Here is a 16547-nt window from a genome sequence, read left to right as displayed (position 1 = left end):
GTTCATTTGATGTACTAGCATTCCATCCGAACAATGCTCGATCTTCAAGTAAGACAATATCGAGTTTTCCTAAGGTCTTTCATGTAACAACCCATCCCGGATTTGGAAAATTGAAAGGGTAAATTAGTAAATTTCACTTTGGTTGTGGGATATTTGTATGAGATGTTGCTTTATGGCCTTAATTGGTGTACCCAAGGGGGGGCCACCCTTTGAGTTTGTCCCCCAGCCCATTTGTTATTCCTTTTTCCCCCTTTCCGTGACACACTTTCTCTTTCCGCCTTACTTTATCTCTTCTCTCTGTCTCTCTCTCATCCCTCCATATAGCTCTCTCTCTCTCTGAGCTCACCACACCTCACACAACGAACGTCAACGATGACACCACCTCATCCGACCTGCACCACTGTCTGAACCTTGATGTTTCAACCCCGTGCCAAAACTGTAGACCTCCAGCAGTTGTGGAGTCACTATTTTTGGTTTCCCCGACACACTATCATTGTAGAAACGGCTTGGGGAAGAACTTCCTAGTTTCCGGTGAAAGAGTCAGAGACTTGTAGGCTATTTTCCAACCACAGCTGGCCACATGATAGGTACAACATCCTTCATCTCCTCCATAGCTTAATTTTGGTCTATGGCATAATGTGTAATTATGGAGTTTTGGGTTGACCGGAGCTTGAAAGCTCCTGCGTTCTACTTCATGGAGACCGGCCGACCTATGGCCTGAAAACTGGGTTGACTTGACTTGTACACCCCAAACCTAGCTTCCTGGTCCAAACCCGATTACCCTAAACCTAATCCAACCCAACACCCAGCCCAACCTAATTACCTAGCCCAACCCAATTTCCCTCAGCCCAACCCTTATACAATACAGCCAGCCTACAAACTCATGTGTAACCAGGCCCAAACCTAATTATACTTGGCCCAAAACCCAGTTAAAAACCTAGCCCTCAACCGACCCGGCTAATGACCTAGGACTGTTGACCCAACCCGTTGATCGTTAACCGAACCATTGACTTCTCGGTCAACGTTGACTTTTGGTTGACTTTTTTGGATTTTTTCCCAAAACCTCTCTTAGGGTAATTTGACAGCCTAAATCCATTTTTTACTTCCGTTTCTTGAAATTCAATCGTTATGATAAAGTTTTATTAATTGGTACCTTTATGTGCTTAAGTGCAATTGTTTATGGTATTTATGTCCTTTCTAGTTTGCACGGCTCTTCGACGGCGAAGTATTTGTGAGTTGACCCCTTCTAAAATGCATGGTTTTACTATTAGAAATGTATACATGAAAAGCATGATTTATTGGTTATGTTTTATGAAACATTTATGAGTAAATTAGTTTTATGCTTTATGACATATCATGCTTTATTGACTTTATGTTCCTTGTGGTATATTTGATTGATGACTATAAACATACTTGTGAACGTGGTTTTACGATATGACGTTTTAGCTACTAAACTCCGATTATGATATATATTAGAAATATTATGTTAATGTTTTTATGTACTTAGTGGTTATTCATACGATCTGCCTACAGGCGAATGATACTTATATATGGCTTTGGCCAAGTGTTTGGTTAGTGCCTACGGGCGAATGACACTTATATATTGGTTTGCCAGGTGTTTGGTTAGTGCCTACAGGCGAATGACACTTATATATTGGCTTCGACCGGGCGTTTGTAGATGGCTTCGGTCGGAAGATATTGATTTTGGCTTTGGCAAGGAGATGTAGTGCCTTCGGACGAATGAAGTTATATATATATAGATGTCTTGTGCTACTACTACTAAGCAACCTATATACGATATATGTTTTATGAAAGGTTTTATGGCATGCTAGGGTTTTCGGAAAAACCTATTACTTATTCTGTTATACGAGTTTTCTAAACCTGGGGGTTAGTACATTAAAGATTAACTATTTTATTATTACTTATATATCAACTTGGTCCACTCATGTTTTTAGTGTTTTGGATTAGTTGTATGCTCTGAACACAATCCATAATTGCATATTCGTTATAAATAAATTTACAAGTTTTATTTATGTCAGTTAATTTTTTTTAGTTCGCATGCATCTTAATATGGCTTTATCACCTTCGGGTGTCGCCCAGCATGTGCCTACTCTGGTGTTTGGTGAATATCAGGGTTGGGCGTGTCAATTTGGTATCAGAGTGTGGTTTGTTCAGAGCATACTTAAGATCATATCATACTCTAGTAATCTGTTCTACGTCGACATTAATCAACGAAACATGGTTCAATGTCATCACTAAGCATGATGTCGGTAGCAACTGTATACGTGAATGCATCATCGATAATCATCTCATTTTGATTCCAAACCTCAACAAATACTACGTAATAAACCAAAATCTTGTGATTCTCAGGAGGCCGGTTCGTCTTGGCTAAGATATCACGGTAATCTAGAATAACCTCATGCGTTGGAACAAATGAGTAAGCAATGGTCGAATTCAGACTAGGGTCATTAGTTTGTGTCGTTTTCCTCTTTCAAGGTTATGAATCCTTTGAACCAAAAGGTCTGCCGCGCTTCAGGGTAGGAGCAGATGATTGGCTAGCCATCAGTGTACTGGACCGCGTGGAAAGTGCGGCCGTCCCACCCTTAAGGGCGGTCCTGCTTTCCAAGGTGGTGTTATGGCGTACATTAAGTGCGGTCTATCCTTACAGGTGCATTTGCAGCGGGTATATGTGATCTAGCCACATTTTCTAGATCAGTAAAAGCATTCAGCATGCTTTGAGCAATGCTTTGAAGATCCAGAATACGTTTCACTTCAGTTTCAGACTGAGCAGTACGGGGATCTAAATGAGACAAAGTGGAAATAATCCACGACAATTCGTAGCGTTCTACTGGAACGTGAGTCATCTTATCTCCCCTAACGACGAGAAGATTATTTCATCAAAGTGACAATCCGCAAAATGTGCTGTAAAGAGATCCCATGTCAAGGGCTCTAAGTAGCAAATGATTGATGGCGAATCATTACCGACATATATTCCCATTCTTCTCTAAAGATCCATTTTGGTACGTAGTGGTGGCATTATTGGCACATAGACTACGCACCCAAACATACATAAATGCGAGATGTCAAGCTTGTATCCAATAACCAACTATAATGGTGAATAAGGTTGGGTAGCGGTGGGCTTTAGGTGGACCAACATAGTTGCGTGTAATATTACATGACCCTAGGCATATACCGACAATTCAGTTCGCATAACCAAAGTCCAAGCTATCATTTGAAGACGCTTTATGAAAGCTTCTGCCAGGCTGTTTTAGGTGTGAACATGGGGTACAAGATGTTCAAATTTAATCCCAACTGACATGCAATAATTGTCAAAAGTTTGTGACGTGAATTCCCCAGCATTATCCAATCGAATCGACTTAATCGAATAATCAGGGTAGTAAGCCCTAAGTTTAATGATTTGAGATAGGAGTTTTGCAAATGCAGTGTTGGGTGTGGACAATAAGCAGACATGTGACCAACGCATTGAAGCATCAACCAACACCATGAAATATCTAAATGGTCCACATGTTGGTTGGATAGGTCCACAAATATCCCCTTGAATCCTCTGAAGAAACTTAGGGGGTCGTGAATAATCTTTGTACCTAAGGGTTGAATATTCAACTTCCCCAGAGAGCATGCTTTGTAAAGCAGATGGCCGAGATAAGATTTTAGGTGATGCCCATGTGATACTTTGAGGATACAATGCATCATATCTCGTCCAGGATGTCCCATTCAATCGTACCAAAGCAGAAGAGTGCTCTGGAATCCGGCCATAGGGCAGGCCACGTGATGGGTCTCAACGAATCGAATGGTTGTTATGTACAACCCACTCGGGAGACGTTCTAGCTTCTAGTGAATACGTTCATGGCCATATTTGTAAGAAGTGATACAAAGAAATTCAGAACCATTCTCTTCAGTTGTTTCAACATGATATTGATTATCTCGAATATCTCTGAAACTTAGCAACATTCTTCCAGAACATAGAGAATAGAGGGCCTCTTTAATGGTTAATTCAGTACCATTAGAAAATATTATACGGGCCTTTTCGTATCATTCTATCTGGTTGGATAGGCTAGAGAGGGTCATCAGAGGTGCATTTTTAGGTATGAAGTTAGTAAAATAGTGTTGGTCACGCAAGATGGCGTGCATGGTAGCATTATCAGCCTGACAACTACCTTCCTCACTAGTCATACCTAGAAATAAAATTAATTGAATCAGTCACATGCATAAATATAATTCTATTCATTCAATTAATCAATCGAGAAATAATATGCATAAAAATAATTATCCATACTTCAAAACAAACCAAAACCAAACAAATATTCCAAAGACTTATAAAAGTTGTCCAAAAATTAAACCATAAACCTAGGACAATAAGGGGTTTAGCCACACCTAGTGGGTTCGGCCATTAGGGGTGTAAAACACCCTAACATGTCTTAGAAAAATAAAAATTTATTCTTCTATGGGAACGGATGCCTCCTGAAAATCTGAAACCTCCATAGTTATAGTAGTATCTTCGGGATGTTCCACATGCACAAAGTTAGTCTCACAACGGGAATGATACTTGGCAATCGCCTCCGAGTTAGCTCAGCATACGCGTGGCCAATGATCCTTTAATCCATAGCGATAGCAAATGTCCAGTTCAGTGGAAGCCGATTGAATGGTAGTTTTTCCCTTGTTCTTGAAGTTTGGGGCTTTAAGGGCAAGCGGTTGGCACTTCTAGTCAAATTTCCTCCCTTGGATGGGCCTCTGCTTTGTTGACATTGAGCCTATGGTGGGGCTTGCCGCCCATTTCCATTACCAAGGCGGGGTTTTCATCGGTTGTGGCTGCTAGAATTCGTCGCATGCGCTTCAGGCAGAGCGTTCGAGCCAGTAGGTCGAGCTTGATGATCTTTATCAAAAAATGGTTCTGCTTTTCAGCAAGAAGTAAAATAGAGATCAAATCCAAAAATTTGGTGAACTTCTGTGCCCTATATTGTTGTTGTAGGACAATATTGGTGGCATTAAAGGCCGAATAGGTCTTCTCCAGGAGATCCTCTTCGGTTAAGTCCTCTTCACAAAACTTAAGAAATGATCGGATTCTACAAACTTCAGAGTTGTATTCATTCACAGACTTAAAGTCTTGGAAGCGTAAATGCTACCAGTTATGTCTTGCTTCAAGCAAGTACATGTTTTTCTAGTGATCAAAGCGATCGGCCAGAGCAACCCAGAGGGTGTAAGGGTCCTCATCAGCAGGGTACTCGGTCTGCAGTGCATCATGGATGTGTCTTCGGATGAAGATCATAGTAGTAGCTTTCTGAGCTTCATCAATTGGGTCATCAATAGGTTCCTCAATGGTGGCTCGAAGACTCTTTGCAGTAAGATGCAGCTTCACGTCCTGAACCCACTTTAGGTAGCTTCTACCAAATACTTCTAAAGCAGTGAAATCGAGCTTGTTCAAGTTCGACATGTCCCTAAAACAAAGGGTACCAAAAAAATGTGGTTAGTCATATGGAAAACCATAGACATATATTGTAGAACATTCGGGTTCTATAGACATATATTGGTTTAATTTAAGCATGAAAGCTACGGGTTTCATGTGGTAAGTTTTGAATGAAAACTTCGGGTTTCAAAGGTGCTAAATTGGAAACTACAAGTTCGTTTTAGCTATGAATGTCTAGTACATATATAGGGGTACCTACAAGAACACAGAATACAATATACAACAAAGTGTATTGAATTTGTGGATTGCTTAGTGTGAGTGCATCGGGACTACGAAAGATAGTCAACTGTTCAAAGAAAAGAAATAATATATTGAATCATTAATTTCCAAAAAGTGAGCTTCAGGCTAATAATTTTGAATTAATTGTCAGACTAATGGACTGCTTGCCACTTTAATTAATTCAATAGATCATAACCATCTAGGTTTGATCATAGAAGAAAAATAATAACATTCGATTCAAAAAATCATAGCCCAATATTAGTAGGTTGGTTGTCGTGTACAGGGCAATGCCCTAAATGGGTTAAATGGGCCACAAGTTGGCTGCAAGGTAGCCCCATCATGGTTGCAGGCCATGGGCCAGGGGTTTGGGATAGGCCCAGCAGCTAGGCTGCTGGTTTTGTGCCAAAATGGCGTGGGGGCACACGAGCCCATCATATATGCTGTCCTAGGGTGTACATATGAAGCCTAGCCGTAGGCTGGCTTCGATTTTGGGTCGAGGAAAACAAGCCCAGCAGTTTGGGCTGGCTTTGGTGATCGCGGGCCTTGACATAGGGCGAAGCCTAACAAGCCAAGGCTTTTTGTAGGTGGGCCGAAGCTAGGACAAAGCCTAGCAAGCATCACAGGCTTGCTGGCAGGTTAGGCTAGGTTGCAGGAGATGACCCAGCAAGGCTGCAGGCCTGCTGATGAGCTCGGGGCTTCAGGCCCACTTGGAACCTAACACAGGCCAAAGCCTGGTTGTTTGTATAGGGGCAACAAGCCTATGGGGCTACAGCATGATGGTCCATGGTGTCGAAACAACACCGTCCTAGTGATGGCGTGGTTGCAAGCCATCCATGTCGGCTCAGCGCTGCGGCGTGGAGCCACTGCTTAATTTTTTTAGTTTTTTTTCTTTTGAATTCTAGGGTTAAAAACCCTAATTGCTTCTAAATTAATTTTGATATTTTGACTCACAAATTCCACATAGCATAATTACGTATTGCATGAACAAATATATATTGACAAAAATATGAACACATATGCAATATATATAATTGAAGGGAAAATATAAATATATGGGGTTCATGCCTCATGGGGAATGTTTTTATGCTTCAAGGTCGTTTCAAATATCTTAATTTATTTATAATTAAAAAATTAAAAAAAAAAAAAAACCTGATTGCCAGAAAACCAATTAAGCCTTTGATTATGTAGAAAAGAGCATCCTCCTACGATTCTTTAGCTCCTTAGCTTATGACAAGAGCGTGCTGATAACGTGTTGTATACTTAATTTACTGAATTGTATTTAGGACTAGAGAGGGAGAGGGCCGGCGGCAAGAGAGAGAGAGATGAGAGAGATGTCATTCTGAGATATGTGTTGTATCATCCCATTGTACCTTTATTTATAATAGTATAGTATGATAGGTTAAATCCTTACCTTAATAGAATTACAACTCTAATAGAATAATATCTACTAAAGGGAATATTCTAAGATATCCCTAGATACACTAGGATTTACACAATCACATTCATAATCTACTAGGACAGCAACAAGAATCAAAATTTGCAGGTTTGTCAAAATATTTTAGCCGACTATGCATAACCGTTTCTATTCTTGTTCCTGTAAGACCATTAGGGTTTAGGTCTAATTTTATAATATCTTCCAAGCAAGAAATTGACTGATACTGACAATTCATCAACCCAAGAAAGAGAGAAAGACAACCAAAATTTTGTAAATTTAGGATTAGCTAACTCCTTAATTTCCTGAATATATATATATATATATATATATATATGACCAATCATACATATTTATTCCTGGAATTTACCCAATAAAAGGCAATTTGTGAAATTTATCCCGAAGAAATTAAAAATATCATTTGAGCAGACGTTTCATGTTTGATGCAACCTCGTTTTATTCAAGAGGACAAATTATCGGATAAATGAACGTGTTGTGTGTCCTACATGTCCGGATTTTCTTTTGTACTATGTTTACTTGGATGAGACTTCAATCCTTGGAGTAAAATTTAAATTTTATGTTCTAAGTTTACTCCAACTTGTTCTAATTTTTGGGGCAAATATGAGTTTTAACCTAAAACTCATTTATGGGGCAAATTTAGCCCAGAATTCCTCCTGGGTTAGTGGAGCTGGGCACCATATATGTGTATTTTTTTTTTCAGCTTTATATTTATAAATTCATTGAATCCAACGGCTAAGATCTAATATGATCAAATTTAACATTAAAAAAAAAGATCTAACGGCTAAAGTAATTAAAATTTTTTTTTATGTGTTTCATATTCTTTCATAGTGTTCCACGAGTTTCATGGTGTCGGTTTAGAGATTTTTCAATATTTATCGGAATCTAAATATTGTTTTTGTTAAAATGTTCATAAAATTAAATTAGGATAGTCTACAATATTATTATTTTTTTAAATTACTTTAAGAAAAAATATCATAATTCATTCTTTAATACTCTAGGGCTAAAAATTTAACCCATAAGGGTTAGAGGAGAAAAACTGTTTTTGGGTTAAAACCTTTTTTTTTGGCTAAAAATTTTATATTTTAAGTCAAGAGTTGGAGATGGTATGAGGGAAATAAATTTGAAATTTGGAAAAAAGTCAAAATTTATAAATTGACATGCACAAATTCACTTGTTTCGATTCATAAATATAAAAATTTAGAATTTCATGTGGAAAAAACTTGGAATTTGAATGTCCTATTCCCAAGTTTAAATTTCATACAAATAGTTTTCATTTCCAAATTTTTAAGAGTGAGATTTAAAAAAAAAAAAACTAAACCATGAATAGCCATCACCACCACGTACCATTATCACTGTCACTGATGCCACCACCACTCACTATCATCACTGCGTCACCACCCAACACCTACCACCCACCATAGTAACCATAAGCACCATCGCTACCACATTCGTTATCGCCATCACTAGCACCCACATCATCATCGCAATCACCATTGTCGTCATTATTGTAATATCCCTTGTATTTTTAGATATATGATTTAGTTATTCATTTTTATGATTATATAGAGAAAGTTGAAAGACAAATCAATTGTTGGAGCCTAGAAGAGTAATGGTTTTCCGGCGGATTTTTGCCGATTCCAACAATTTCACCGAAATTTGGTCTCGGTCCAAGAAAGAAAGTTGATCCTCTCCTCACGAGCTTTCTACCTATACTTGAGTTTGTTGAGTGAATTGAAGGGATTGTTGATTGAATTTGGTGATTAAGTATATAATTGAAATCCTTTGAGGTAAATCCCTAATTTCTTCTAATTATTGAAATTTCTTGTCAAATAGGTATACTCTATTATCAGCATAGATTATGTCAAAGAAATTATTTTAAGATTTAAGTGTTTCATGTATAGTGATGAACGGTTTAAATATGATTCTGAACTACGATTGGCTTGATCTTCATAGGGTACATAGGCAATCTAACTCTAAAGTTCGATCCAGCCGAAATAAATTCTATGAGTAAGTGTCAAATAAGGAAATTCATTGTGGTTGATAGAGTTGTGATTAACCATGGCTTTGTTTTGGCCTACCACTGTGTTTACCTTCCGAATAAATTTAAATAAGTTATCATTTCAACTCACATGTCCAAATATTTTTTTGGGGCGTTACTATGGAGCCAAAAGTAATTCGATAAATCTTGTAGCTGCTCGTGTACTTCTATCTGCAAGTGATGAAGATGCCCTCATTAAATTAGTGAGGCCCACATTTATTCCATGCATAGTTCAACCCTCTTGAAGACGTGAGCTATTGAATATAATCTCATAAAGCTCTCATGCCCACAATAACGCGAAAAGTCAAAGGTATTAAGATATGATTAATAACTAAATCATGTCCTTATACATAAATGGCGGATAGCTATTCTAACCTAGATAAGGAGGAATTTGAATTTATCTCTATTTGTTGAGGATAGTTTGGACTTTGACGAGCATTTCAAAAACTCCATTAAACTCGTTGGCCAGTTAATTGCAAATCAAGAACCACATGAATCCATCGTAAAGCTATACCGTTATTGTAAAGCTATAGCCTTTATACCACTCATTGGATGATATATTGCTGGATAGAGCCATCTATTGGGTCTAGGCTCATGGGATTCCAAAAACCTCTGTATCAAGAAGAATGTGATATGCCTCGGCAGATATCAAGGTTGTGATTGAATTGGAGGATTCATTGGAAATGGGATTCAGAGGGTTTTTGAGATCCATAGTAGATTTCAATGATACGAAACCGTTAATGACTACTTTTAAGATGGTGTATGTGGGATCCTGATTTTTTAGGCCCACGACATGACACTCAAGGTGGTTAGAGTGATCGGTAATCCCTCATAGAGAGATCGGAGTTACATGGGTATTTCAGATCGAACTACCGCATGCCTAGGTAGTCTAGCAAGACTCCATTAGCTCTAAGTCCATTAAATATATTACTTGTCTGCCAAGTAAGGAAACCCTAATTTATATCAAATTACGATATCTTGGTGAAGATCTCCATCTAATTCTCCGTTATTCTGCAAGATAGATCCAAGATAACAGAAACATTCACTTTTTGGTACTTCCTGATCTCTAATCCTTAACCCTATCTTATTTGGGCCCCTTATTCCCACGGAACTTGACTCCATATACTCTATCTTGGACCTACTTAGGCAAAGAACTTTAGCTTCCAACACTTCCTGACAAAGGTTAAGCTTCGCATGTACTCTCGCATGCGTTTCATCTATCAACATTATATAATCTGGGAAAAGTATACACTATAGGTTATCATCTTAAATATGTCTCGTTAACTCATCCATTACCAATGCAAAATGGTAAGAACTTAAAGTTGAGCCTTGCTGTAACCTAAGGTTATTGGAAAGCTTTTAGTTTGTTCCCCATGAGTTCTTGCTGCAATCCTTGCTCCATCATACATATCCCTTATTGCTTGGATATATGCTACTCGTACTCCTTTCTTCTCTAGAATCCTCCAAAAAATTATCTTAGGACCCTATCATATGCTTTTTCCAAATCCATAAAAACCATGTGCAGATCCCTTTTCATATCTTTATAGCGTTCCATCAATTTTCGTAAGAGATAGATTGTCTCCATAGTCGAGTGCACTGACATGAATCCGAATTGATTCTCTGAGACTCGTGCCTCTTATCACAATCTATGCTAATTACCCTCTCCTAGAGCTTCATTGTATGACTCATTAACTTAATTTTCCTACAATTCATGGAATTTTGTATGTCGCCTTTATTCTTGTAGATAGGCACCAAAGTACTTTCTTCCCGCCACTCATAAACTTTTCCAATTTACATTATTTAGGGTTAGGGGTTAGAGAATCTAACACCTAAGTGCAATTTTCTTGTTCCGGTATCTTTCATGTAATGGAGTTGGCCCTAGTGAATGTGATACATATCATCCATGTACACATAACTGTATAGCTCCTCCTCCTCCACATCAAATTGGGCGCGTGGGTTTGGTTAATAATATTCATCTCCCTAGGGCACAAATATGCTCTGTCAACAAACTTATCAATAATTATGTAAAATTGCTTAAAATTATTAAAATACGAAAAAAAGGAGGAGCAAAAAGGAAGATGTTTACTTGGATTTCCGTATTTTGTTGTAATAGAATTAGAAGATGTTTCATGCGCCACTTGAATTCTCTCTGCTAAAACATCCCATCTCTATATAAACAAAGCTAGCTAGCCCCCTTCTGAACTCCCACTCCTCACAGACAGTTCACCAAACCACCCATTTTTGTGTAACCCCAAATCCTAGAGAAGAGGAATATCTCTCTCTCTCTCTCTCTCTCTCTCTCTCTCTCTCTCTATGCATATGGGATAACAAATACAGAGACAAAAAGCACAATATAGATTTCATATTTAATTTGCAAAAAGAAGGGGAAATTGAAGAGGTGAGAATATGGGGAGGGGGAGAGTGGAGCTGAAGAGAATAGAGAACAAGATTAACAGGCAGGTGACTTTCTCAAAGAGGAGAAATGGTTTATTGAAGAAAGCCTATGAACTCTCTGTGCTTTGTGATGCTGAGGTTGGCCTTATCATCTTCTCTAGCCGTGGCAAGCTCTATGAGTTTGCCAGCGCTGGGTACTCTCTCTCTCTCTCTCTCTCTCCCTCTAACTAAATTAAAAAGGAGATTTTTTGCTAATTTTTTGGGTTGTGTGGTAATGAGTAGTTCTTAGATTTTCTTTTTCTTTTTTTCCTATACTTTTTGCTGCATTTGTTTCTCTCAGAGAGTTCATTTCTTTGTTGTTGCATAAAAATAATTTTTCTTTTGGAATTTTGGATACAGATTTGTTGCTTTTACTTGGAATTTTAGTTTCAGATTTGTTGGTTTTACTTCTTCAAGGATTATGCCTTTAGTTGTTCCCCCCCCCCCCACCCTTTGTTTTTGTTTCTGTAGCTGATATATTTCTGTCTGTGCTGTCCATTGTATGTATGAAAAATACTTTCTTTCTCCAACACCTGTCTCTGACATCTCTCCTTCTCTTGCTGAGCAATCTTTTATTTTCTGGTACTCCTTGTGCTCTAAACGTTTTTTGGATCAAACAAAGGCAGGTTTTCTGCGTCTCTCTATGTAAGAGGGATCATTACCCAGCTTCCCCAATCACAGATCGACACGTTTCATCCCCCCTCTCTCTCAAGCTCTCTAGTTAGCTAAGCTCTTCTGGGTATATGGATGTCGCTCCTTTTTTTGTTCTTTCATATATGTGAGAACAACTTCTCAGCTCATACCATGTGGGGAGGTTCAGTTAACAACCGGCACCTGCAGCAATCACCTGACTAGGAAACTCCTCTTTTACCTTTGTGCAAGAACTAGGCTCTCTCGCTCTCTCACACAGTATCCAAGGTTCATAGAAACTTGTCCTCATCTATTAAAAGCCTATGGTCCTCTCTCTCTCTCTCTCTCTCTCTGTGGCCTCTATGGTGGGAGCAAAATCAAGCCTATCCTTGTGCCCGGATACATTATGTTGGTCTCTTTGTTTCATATTTTGATCCCTAGGTTCATTGGGATTCTCTCTCTCTCTCTCTCTCTCTCTCTCTCTCTCTCTCTCTCTCTCTATATATATATATATATATAAAAGCTGGCATTGAAGCTGTGTGGCAAATCAACCATTGTTAGCTCAAGAGAGATGAAACCTTGTTCTACAGATCTTTAGTCCTTCAGATCTATGGTAATTTATATTATTTTAGTTTTTTTATTTAAAGAACCCAGCTAGGGTTATTGCTCATTCTTAGGTAAACTCATGGTTTTTGGCCAAGAAAAAAAATATTTGTATTTGAATCAGAAGATTTTTCAGAAAAGATGTTACCTAAGTTTGCCTTTTCCTGGAAAGAGAATCCCAGGTTTTGTTTAACAAGAACTGGTAGTCAAGGATTTGGTTTGACAAACTGGATCTCAGTCCCAACTTTAAAATTGTATGATCCGTATTCGAGAATGGTACATTAAATGGTGCATGTTCAACTGCATATATATATATATATATATATAGCTGATGATACATATTTCCATGTTAATCAATTATCCCCCAGGTTCCCCAGTAGATTTTTGTTTTGTTTTGCTACTTTGGTGAAAATCTCTCTCTCTCTCTCTCTCTCTCTCTCTCTCTCTCTCTCTCTCTCTCTAAAAGCCTTTCATGTGTCAAGTTTTGCCTACAATTGTGAATCATCTGATGATATCATCAGTCCAGTAGTTTATAGATTTGCCTTACCTGTTTAGTATTTCCCTTCTCTTCTGTACAAGTAATGTCACAGACCATATATTAAATAGAAAGAAAAAAAAATCCATTATTGGTTTTAAAGGTTTATTTTTCAGTTTTTACATTCTGGAAATAGATTTTGAAGCTGGGTTCTAAAAATTTTCATTAAAATAAAGGGAAAACAGATTCAAGCATATCTATAAAGCTGCAACACTTGCATAAATAGGTACATATCTATATCACATTGCATATGTAATCAACATCTATATATTTTACTTTTTATTTTATGGTGATCTTAACTAAAGATCTTTAACCTCAACAAGAATCTGAGTCATTAACTCATTAATGTATGTGTGTGTAAAGAAGTTAGAGAGTTTATTGTTTCATTGATTTTAAAGTTCATTTCCTGCCAAGTTTTTAGTTTATAGTTTCACTAAAATATATGTTCATTTTACATAATCAGCCCAGAACATTTATTTAGATAATACTATGTAACTTTTGCTCCAAAAAATTTATATATCTTAGTGTACTTTAGATGGTACTTGAGTGAATTTCTTGGGATAAAAAATTATATGCTGATCTGATGAATTTGCTGTGGGAATAATTTCTTAATTTGATCACCTACCATTTATCACAAAATAATTATAATAATAATAATAATAATTTATACTTTCTATTGGCAGTATGAGCAAAACCCTTGAACGATACCAACGTTGCTCCTTCACTCCACCTGAGAATAGCATTGAACGTGAAACACAGGTTATTCTAGCTAATTTCTACTGTTTATCAGAAGTAATTTCCTTTAGGTTAAACTTGTAATGCACTCAAATCAGCAATTAATTTCATGGGTTTAATAGTTTAGTTAGTTCAAGCTAATTTCGTGAATGATCTTAACTATGTTTTGTTTTTGTTTATGGCTAACAATCATGCAGAGCTGGTACCAAGAAGTCACAAAACTGAAAGCTAAATATGAATCCCTTCAGCGAACTCAAAGGTTATGCTGTAACTAATTAGAAATTAACATATCAATAACTTTATATCCATAAATTATTTGCTAACCTTGGTTTATTTTTGTGATCATGCATTTGGATTAAGGCATTTGCTTGGTGAAGATCTTGGACCACTGAGTGTGAAGGAGTTGCAAAATCTTGAAAAACAACTTGAAGGAGCTCTTGCACAAACCAGACAAAGGAAGGTGACGCTTAATACCTATTTCTATAGCTATCATCATCTAGTGACACTCAGATATCACAATATATATATATATATATTTTTTTTTTTTATGTGTGTGTGTGTGTATATATATATATATATATATATATTCTACACAAATTATATATGTTCTAAATATTGTAAAATAAATTAATGCCTAATATTTTTTGCCTAATTAAATTTTGAAATCAAATGTAGATTGGCAACCAACCCATGATACAGATTTCATTCCTTTTCACATGAACATATATATCTATATATATATATATATATATTAAGTTCACAATGTTAAATTAATTAACTAGCTAGTTAAATCGCAAAATAAATTAATTTGGACTAATACATTTGGATTGTTCTTGATTGTAGACACAGCTTATGATTGAACAAATGGAGGACCTGCGCAAAAAGGTACGTAAGAGAATTCTGAATTTAATTATATACAGTTAATTAACCATCTTCTACGTATAAAGAGCTCTTCAGCGTCCCTCTATTGTCATGTCATTGCATATGTATGTGGTGATGGATGAGTTAGGATTATGATTGGTCCATGTTTAGATTTCCTGCAATGTAAACTGACAAACATTTCGACTAAAATAACAGAACATTTTCATGATTAAATTAGCTGTATAACCTTCACAAACCCAAATAGTTATTGACCTATAATTTGTTATGTTTTTCTTGCAAAGTTTTGTGTTCTAAGTTTGTCATTAGCATCCAATTGTTTTGTAATATTCAAATATGGCAGGAGCGTCACCTTGGAGACCTCAACAAGCAGCTGAGGGTCAAGGTATATACGATCCTGATATTCCTCTCTATTTAATTATACAGCAATATTCCTCCATATTTGTGGCATTAATCTAATTAATCATAATTAGTATTTTGTTTATGTGCTTTAATTTGATCAGCTTGAGGCAGAAGGGCAGAATCTGAATGTCATTCAAAACATGTGGAGCTCAGATGCAGCGGCTGGAAGTAGCAACTTTTCTTTGCATTCTTCACAAACCAACCCCATGGACTGTACACCTGAACCTGTCATACAAATGGGGTATTTCATCAATTCTCTTTTGTGGTTTCAGCTAAACTCACTGATCTGATCATTGTTTTTCTGGAACAACTTCAACTACAAAAATACTGGTAATTAGAGTTTAAAAAAATATATATCTTATCCCTTCATCCTATATTTATCTTTTGAAGAATTAAAGACCATTTCCTCCTCATCTTGACTCAGCTCAAACCACATTTTTACCTGTTTCGACCCATGCAAAAAGGGTGCAACAGTATCCTTATGCGAAAATGCTTGTTTCCGAGCTTAAGCCGCTGAATGAGTTGTTTTTTGCATCCATATAGTTTTCATTTCAATCATCCCTTCGCCTTAGTTCTAAAAAAATCGTTGGTTAATTTACTAGTATGAAAAAGTAATGGTAGAAATATCTGATGTGAAACTGAAAATAGTTGTTTGTTTGAACTTTGAACAGGTACCATCCGTATCATCCTGCTGAGGGATCATCTATTCCAAGGAGCTTGACTGGTGAGACCAACTTCATCCAAGGATGGGTTCTCTGAAAACCTTCAATACCAAAAATGAAGGATATATATTTCATATTTTATCTATTATTGCAGCATCATAAATTATATTTTCTAATATCTATACTTTGCAAGAATATATGGCTTTAAGAATTGTAATACTGCCAACATATATTTACTTTAAGTATGACTGACAAGAGATGTTTGTAAATTTGTAATTATACTTCTAGATTCCTGTGTTTCCTTATTCTTATTTGGTTTTCTTTTTTCTTTTATTTATTGATAATTGCTTGTATTTTTGGGCCTTGACGGTTGGATTGTCAAGGACCATTCAATTGAATGCTATTCATGTACCTAATTAACAAAATTGACGACAGAGGGTTTAGTTCTTTTAGTACTTGTTTCACAAAAGAGTACT

At 36.9% G+C, this 16547-nt stretch overlaps 1 protein-coding gene across 1 annotated transcript; it reads left to right on the top strand.

The window, feature by feature from the left end:
* The first annotated feature begins 11215 nt into the window (after positions 1-11215).
* Positions 11216-16376, top strand: LOC126600011 (agamous-like MADS-box protein MADS3). Its single transcript, XM_050266510.1, has 8 exons — positions 11216-11780; positions 14077-14152; positions 14326-14387; positions 14489-14588; positions 14972-15013; positions 15351-15392; positions 15511-15650; positions 16081-16376. Exons 1-8 carry the CDS (start codon positions 11599-11601, stop codon positions 16166-16168), a joined length of 732 nt encoding a protein of 243 aa, XP_050122467.1. The 5' UTR covers positions 11216-11598; the 3' UTR covers positions 16169-16376.
* The last annotated feature ends 171 nt before the right edge of the window (positions 16377-16547 follow it).

Source organism: Malus sylvestris, chromosome 2 (genome assembly GCF_916048215.2).
Source record: "Malus sylvestris chromosome 2, drMalSylv7.2, whole genome shotgun sequence".
NCBI lineage: Eukaryota > Viridiplantae > Streptophyta > Magnoliopsida > Rosales > Rosaceae > Malus > Malus sylvestris.
The sequence above is the reverse complement of the archived record's forward strand: the minus strand, read 5'-3'. Positions and strand labels throughout refer to the sequence as shown.

Excerpts from the sequence above, each read along its gene's own strand:
- LOC126600011 (XM_050266510.1), top strand. The coding sequence starts at position 11,599 with ATGGGGAGGGGGAGAGTGGAGCTGAAGAGAATAGAGAACAAGATTAAC. Across the intron at positions 11,781-14,076 it reads TATGAGTTTGCCAGCGCTGG|TATGAGCAAAACCCTTGAAC; the intron begins GTACTCTCTCTC and ends TTCTATTGGCAG. Across the intron at positions 14,153-14,325 it reads GCATTGAACGTGAAACACAG|AGCTGGTACCAAGAAGTCAC; the intron begins GTTATTCTAGCT and ends ACAATCATGCAG.